Source organism: Mastigoproctus giganteus, chromosome 3 (genome assembly GCF_048544385.1).
Source record: "Mastigoproctus giganteus isolate SK-2022 chromosome 3, ASM4854438v1, whole genome shotgun sequence".
In the NCBI taxonomy this organism is placed as follows: Eukaryota; Metazoa; Arthropoda; class Arachnida; order Uropygi; family Thelyphonidae; genus Mastigoproctus; species Mastigoproctus giganteus.
The window spans coordinates 203,180,161-203,188,132 of NC_143577.1; the positions used below are offsets into that span (position 1 = coordinate 203,180,161).

Genomic DNA, 7,972 nt, shown 5'->3' on the forward strand with positions numbered 1-7,972 from the left:
AGAGGGATTAGAAGTCAGGGTAATTCCCAAAAAAAGAGATATATCATTTTGCCTAGAAATCGGAGTGTCACCAAAGATAAGCATAGGAGCAGAATAATCCTTTTTGCGAGATATAAGACAAGGCTGAGTTTTCCAAGGATTGAAATCAACTAAGTTGTCTTTGCTCCACTGGAGAATTACCTGAAGATCGGCATTTAAGGAATTGGTAGCAGATATTCTAGAAGTTGAAGCTGATTGAGCAGGGCAAGGTTTCTCAAAATGGAAAGTGTAATGCAATGTGCTATCATCGGCAAAACTATGGATAGGATTTCCAGTCAATGGAGGAAGGTCATTAATATACAAGAGGAAAAGAGTAGGGGAAAGAACTGAACCTTGGGAGACACCGGCATTAGTGGAGAAGTTAGAAGACAGAGAGCCATTTACCATCACCCTCAGTGAGCGATCAGAGAGAAAACTGGATAACCAATTACAAAAAACAGTTGACAAACCATAAGATGGAAGTTTGTTTAGAAGACCTTTATGCTAAACACGATCGAAAGCCTTTGAGATGTCAAGAGCAACTACATGTGTTTCACCGAAACTTTCCATTCAATTTGCCCATAAATGGGTAACCCAAGCCAGAATATCACCAGTGGATCGACACTGACGGAATCCATACTGGCGATCGTTGATCACACGGAAGGTTTCTAGGTAGTTTAAGAGTTGGGGGTTAATTGATTTCTCCATTACTTTAGAAAGATTAGAAATAATTGCAGTCGGACGATAATTGGATGGGAGGGATTTGTCACTCTTTTTAGGAACTGGCTGGATATCAGCAAATTTCCAAGCAGAAGGAAAAACACCTTTGGAATAAGAAAGTGAAAAAAGGCGGCAAAGAATAGGAGTAAGTTCAGGAGCACAGGCTTTGAGAACAAGTGGAGAAATACCATTGGGACCTGGAGCTTTCTTAGCATCAAGATTCGTCAAAATCCTTCTGACATCCTTTTGATGGAACATCACAGGGGTCATTGAATGGAGCGTGTTGGGAATGGTGGGAGGTGTTTTACCAAGATCATTAATACATGAGTTGGAAGAAAAATGGGATACTAGCAGATCAGGTTTATGCTTGCTGAAGACAACAGAGCCATCTGGTTTGGACAGAATTGGGAGCAGAGATGAGCATGAGTTGCGGCCAATAGCTTTGGCAAGAGACCAGAATGCTCGGCTACCATTAGGGCAAGAAGCAAGTTTTCTACTCTTAGCCTGTTCAAAATCTAGTTTGGACTGATTAATAACTGCTTTACAATTCTTGGGAGTTTTGGTGTATGTGGAAAATGAAACTGAAGAATTGCAAACAAGCCAATTACGATATGCAACATCCTTCTCCTGAACGACCTTAGCACATTTATTGAAAAAGCAAGGTTTATATAAAAGACGAGATTTTAAAGTGGAATGGGAGATAAAGGATTCCAATCCTGAAATAATAATTTTACTGACTCGATCTGAGCAAACGTTGACATCAGAAGTTTTGAAGCAGTAATCCGAGCAAGGAAAAGAAGAAAGGAAATCTCGCAGGTCATCCCATTTTGCATTCTTGTAATGCCAAACAACACGCGGTTGGGAATAGCCATGAGATAAAGGCTCCATTGGAGAAGAGATAATCACCAAGTTGTGATCTGAAGTTCCTAAAGGACCTCTCACTTCGACCGTGTACTTAGAAGGGTTGTTTGTGAGAAAACGATCAAGCGTGTTGGCTGTATGATTAGGATTGTCCTGTATTCTTGCAGCTGAACAATCTGTGCAGGGTCATTAGTAAATTGCAAAAGCCTCAGCATCTCGACCAGCTGGGTCGGTGTGGCTAGAAAACGGATGTCAGCTGGAGTTGTGAACATTAAAATCACCAAGGAAAATTACCAAGGGTTGTTTGTGAGAAAAGATCAAGTGTGTTGTCTGGTATTCTTGTAGGTAAATGAACAATCTGTGCAAGGTCATTAGTAATTGCAAAAGCCTCAGCATCTCGACCAGCTGGGTCGGTGTGGCTAAAAAACGGATGTCAGCTACAGTTGTGAACATTAAAATCACCAAGGAAAATTACCTCACTGTTAGGAAAGTTGGATTGGAGAAAGTCAAGTTGCAAAGAGGGGAAGTCAAAGAGCTCCAATTGATTAGTGGAGTTGCGAGAAGGGTAGAGATAACAGATGAATTTGACACAACGAGGTAGAGATATTTTAAGCCAGAGAAGACCAAAGAGAGGAGATTCCAAATTGCCAAGTCTCTGACAGGGAACATCAGAACGGACATATGCACAAGTACCACCTCTGTGGCGAAAGGAATCATATAGCGAGATATTTAGGCGTCTGAGAGAGCAGTAGTTGAATCAACCGATCACTGTGATTCTGTGAGAAAAAGTACAAGGGATTTGGCAGCCTGTAAGTGGAAATGGACATCGTTGAGATTAGAACTGAGACCACGTATATTTCTGAAATGAATTAGGAAGCGTTCCTAATTCATTTCACAATTAAACCTGCTAAATTTGATTGTTTCTAACGTTCTACAGTCTATCTTATGTAGTTTACTAAGTAAAGTTACGAATATCAATTATTTTTATGTTTTTTTTTTTTCTTACAGATAATACTAAAGAACACTTCTTCAATATTCGGCGCAGTAATATCAAGGAATATCTCACAACTCGAAGCAATGGTAGAATATTTTTCACGGAAACCTCTGGAAGAGCTTACTTGAATGGCCGCCAAGCTTGTTCGATTGAATCTGCAGCTAAATATAACCCTACCATGGAGATAACAGTCCTCATCACAAGTCAAGAAGTTCAGATGACATCCCTTATGAAGAACATACTCGACACATATCCTAATGTAAACTTCCATGCACTCAATGTAGAAGAATTCCTGGAAGACACTAAACTTAAAGAATGGCATTCAAAATCTGACTGGAGAGACGGTCCGTATAAGGTTTCCCATCTTAGTGATGCATTAAGGTTCACTGTTGTTTGGAAGTACGGTGGAATTTATCTCGATTTAGATATGATAATATTTCGGTCGTTAAAGACATTTCGGAATTCAGTCTTCAAATTACATGACGATAATGTAGGAAGTGTGTGCCTTATTTTTGACAGATTTCACCCTTTCTTGAATTATTGCGTCGACGAATTTTCGAAAACATATAGAAGCGATAAATGGGGACATAACGGTCCTGATCTTATTGCTAGGGTGCTAAAATCACACTGTGGAATAAAATCAGTGAGCGAAACTGGATATAATAAATGCAATATGACTCTTCAGAAACCGGAAGCCGTGTTTCCACTTAGGTGGAATCACTGGGTAGATTACTTTAATCCTTCAAAAGCAGCAGAACTTGCAGAAAAATATAATAAGAGTTATGCCACTCACCTCAATAATAATCTGAGCAAAAATACTACAGTTAGAATTGGGCAAAACTCTGCTTATGAGATTCTAGCAAGAGAACATTGCCCTGTGGCATACGAGAGTGCGCGTTCCATTGGAGTTTTCTAAACATCTCTCTGATTATTATTTTGGATTGCCTTTAATGATAAATGTCCATTACTCACTTAATTTTGTAATGACATTATCCAGTAGTTCATAATCTGAAATTTAGAATGTCTTTAATCTGTTGAGTAAAAATCAAAGTAAAGTTCCCGTTTCGGGAAGGCAAAACCACACCATGGAAATCTTTGGATAATAGAGGGTAAAAGTTTCCTACAATATTGCATCCTATCCATCATCTATATAAGTAACACCAGAACACCAGGGATATTCTGGCCATCTAACGCAAAGTAATGCATCACTTGGATACACCTTAAGAAATCCCGACAGAGAAATTGTTCAGACAGAACTACAGTGGAATCCTCAAGTTAAAAAGAGATAGGCAGACCCAAATTGATATGGAGGAAAACAGTAGAGATGGATGGAGCTGAAGAAAGAAGCTGCAAAGAGAGTCCGATAGTGGTTGGTTAGTAGTGTGAAAATGTTACAGTTCAATTCTTATAAATTTTGTCCAAAGTCACTTAAATTTATTTTTTTTTGTAGAATACATCTTAACGGATATTTATCAATAAATGTTTTTATTAATTTGTGTTCATGTCATTTATTTAAAGTTCTTGGTCTACATATAGTCGCCATCGAAACCTAAACACTTCCGACCCATCTCCAACTCCTCCAGCCTGCTGAAGCTCCTGGAGAAGACCTTATTCCCGATCCTCACCAAGCAGATCATGCCCAGTAATCCAGCCCAAATTCACTATTCCCTTCCAAACAGAACAACGATCACAAATCTGCTAGCCACCACGAATACTATCTTGTCAGCATTCGAGAAAAGGCACGAACTAGCTGTTACTTACTTAGACATTGAGGCTGCATTTGATGCCGTCCAAGTAAACCAACTACTCACTCTCCTGGAATGCCACTTCCAGATCACAGGGAATATATTATGCTTTCTCTCCTCTCTTCTGAATAACAGAGTTATAAAGCTTCATACAGGAGATCGCACTCTTACTAGATCCGTCACTGCAGGAGTCCCACAAGGAGGGGTCCTTTCCGGCCTTCTGTTCTCATCTATTATCTTCCCACTGGTTGCACATTCTCGATGTCTACTGAGCTATGCAGATGATATCAAGATACTTACTCCCATCATCCCTGGTCAAGACATTGATCTGGTAAAAACGGAAATTAACAACACTCTCACTGCAGTCACATCTTACCTCTGCCAGTTCGGGCTCAAGATCAATCCTGCTAAGTCCGAATTCATGGTGTATTCATTGAAGCAAACTCCTTCTTCTCTCCAGCCTTCGGTCGGCAACACCCTCATCCCAATTGCATCCAGCCATCGTGATCTGGGCGTTGTATTCGACTCCAAACTTCGATTCAACGCCCACATAGACATGCTCCTCACACGTGCTTCAAGACTCCGGTGGATAGCAAAACAACATCTCCGTCATATCAGAGATAAAAAGACAACCGTGAGGTACATAAGAACAATCATCTTTCCACCTTTACTCTATGCTGCTGAAATTTGGGCGTCAGCGGCACCATCAATAAAGAAACCACTCTTTGCCACAGAATTCTGGCTCCTAAAGTGGGCCAACAGGAAGCACAACCTTCCAGCTCTGATTCATACCACGCAGCTTGCCAACTCTCTCGGGATTCCACGGCTTCCCACCTTAATCGACGACCAACGCCTCCTAGCAACAGTCAAGATGATAACAGGCATAATCGCAACATCTTCATTCTGGGATACCTGTGGCTGGAGGATTCCCCCTGCTGCCCTTAGGGCCAATCCCGAGCTCTACTCACATTCAGCGCGACTCCATCTCTCGGACAGGTTCCTCCCTCAGCAGATGTTCAAGCAAACCCAGGCACTTGACGCCGACCTGAACAAATTCGCTGTTGACCGGACTTACGCCGACCGGGCTAGCCGAGTGGGTAAAGTACCTGCCAGGCAACCCAAAGGTCGCGGGTTCGATTCTCGCCTCGGGCTTGGATCAAAGTACTGCAAAAACCTTGGGAGGTGCAATATGGCCACAGAAGCCGATGCGCCAACAACTACCAAATCAAAAAAAAAAAAAAAAAACACCGGACTTACAGGAAAAAAATTATGTCTACTAGGACTAATCAGCAATGACATGTGTACCTTGCATCTGTTCCCGTCTGATTGAGCTGGTGCTCTTATCTCGATGTTAAGCCAGCTCAATCAGACCTAATTCTCGTAAGGAGTTCTCTCCTTTGTATCAAAATATGTTTTCTTTTGTAAAATTACCTGTTTTTGTAAATTAATTGTTCTATTTTCCCGGACGTTTCGGGATTCTGTAAAAATGTAAACCCCTGGCTTTTTGGCCGTGAAGGGCATTAAAGATTATCTCTCTCTCTATATATATATATTAAAAATCTGTCTCACTCGTATCCAGTGAGCACAATCTCACTCTAAACTTTCATCCAGGATGACAGATTTTATTTCACAATATAGTCAACCTGACCACGGAACACATGCAATTTACATAAGCAATGTACTGACATCTGTGGTCTTACCTGCCTTGGAGCTTAATCGAAAAACAAATTAGAAATCGGACCAAAAGCATGTTATTCAAAACACAAATTGCAGAATGTTTGAGTTTCCTGAATTTAACTCTAAATGAAGGACTACGATTATTAAATTAAGTTAAGGAAGAGAGACTGGTGTTGATAAAGCGTTCGAGCGTGTATAATTGGATTCTTAAGGACACCTGGTATGTATGTGCAGTTCTGCATATAAATGGTTTCTTGTGGAGACAACTGCATGCGATTGCATTATAATTCATTTCATTTGTGCGTAGAGCGAGAGAGAGAGAGAGAGAGAGAGAGAGAGAGAGAGAGAGAGAGAGAGAGAGAGAGAAAAGGGATGTTTGCATTCAAAATATTAGTTCTATTGCGATTGCAAGTGTGTTTGTGTACAAGTATAATTCTAAGCGGCTTATCGAAGTTAAAAGTAAGTAATAATGTGGTCTAATTAAAGCATTCTTTAAATATTTGGCTTTTCGGATAACTGTTTTTACCTTTGATTTCAATTCAACTGCTAAGTTTGGGTGAGTGCTAAGAAATCTATATTAGTTTCAGTTCTGTGTATTGTGGAAGCAAATCTGATTACCCTTTGTTTGTTTCGAAAACAAGCTTCAGAAATTTTAACCAATTTTGAATTCGGATTTTCAAATTTGAATCCATCTGCTCGTATCTGACGCAGACAGAGGTCCACGAGTAGGAACTTTAAATTATGACCGTCCTCTACATTAACTGTTGCGATATTAACTTGTGAAACTTGCCATACTATAATGACTGTAAACATAAACCGTATTAGTGATTACCTCCATAAATATTCCTATTTGAATGGAAACTTCTTTTCTTATCAAAAAAGCGAATGTACTGAAATGTTAGAAAATTTCATTCTTTCCTTTAACTTACATCTGAACAACACTAATATGGTTTGTGGATCTTATTAAGGCTTAAGAGACCCAGTATATTTAAAACATTAGCTTTTTGGTGAAATACATCAATTACTTGATACTTATTTAACTAATCGAAAGCTGATTATAAACGTAAACAACAGAGAAAAATGTTTTATTACGATTTATTTGATGCCATTCAAATAGTATTTCTTAAAATATTACAGGGTCGTTTTTCTTAAAATATTACGAGGTAAAAACTATTGTTTTAAAAAAACACAGATTAAAAATCAAAATCATCCTTATATTTATACTATGAAATTTCACTCTGTTCTTTAAAATAACCGACAGAATATGAACCTATTAATAGAGAAAATATGGTCCGAGTTGGAAGGCGCATGTAGTTTGTTGGTATGCTTGTGTTCGGTGATTAATTTTTTGTTTGCTTAACAAAAAATTGAGTTTCTGCGAGAAAAAACCGTGCTAGTCTCTCTTGAGGCCGACTAACTCAGTCAAGTTGGGAAAAAAGGCCAATAAAATTCGTATCGTCATCGACAGGAATCGAACTCAGGTCTTTTCCATCCAGTGAGGGAAGGACGGTGAATCTACCAACTGTGCTGCCTACGACAGCATAGTTGGAGTACATGACCTTCAGAAAGTGGGACTGTACAGCCCAGAGCCCTTTCCTCAATTCTATAGAGAACCCCCACGATTAATTGAAACTTCGGTTGAGGGAGACTGTCCAAAAAACAGAGCAAAACTTGTTGCCGATTTGAAGGCCCATTGGCAGAACATATTGGAGGAATTTTACAAAAAGTGCTCTTTGGAGACTGAAGGCTTAAAGTTTTAGCACATCTTATTAGTATTCCTGTAAATGAAGGCTATTTGTTGATATGCAAGTGCATATACATCAATTGCAGAGTGGTATATATTTATATATAAACATTTAAATTTACAGATTTACAAAATTTACTTATATACTTTTGAATTTACAAATATTGTACAACTGTAATAATTAAAATTTATATAATTACTGAAGTATTTCTA

The 7,972-nt window shown here is 39.1% G+C and overlaps 1 protein-coding gene across 1 annotated transcript in view; it reads left to right on the forward strand.

Moving 5' to 3' along the window:
• The window catches only part of LOC150088593 (lactosylceramide 4-alpha-galactosyltransferase-like), a 30,715-nt gene extending 26,773 nt beyond the window's left edge, over positions 1-3,942 (forward strand). Inside the window, exon 2 of the mRNA XM_090370817.1 lies at positions 2,608-3,942. Within this exon, the coding sequence (XP_090226943.1) occupies positions 2,608-3,509 (902 nt within the window). The 3' untranslated portion in view covers positions 3,510-3,942. The remainder of the gene's footprint in view (positions 1-2,607) is intronic.
• The last annotated feature ends 4,030 nt before the right edge of the window (positions 3,943-7,972 follow it).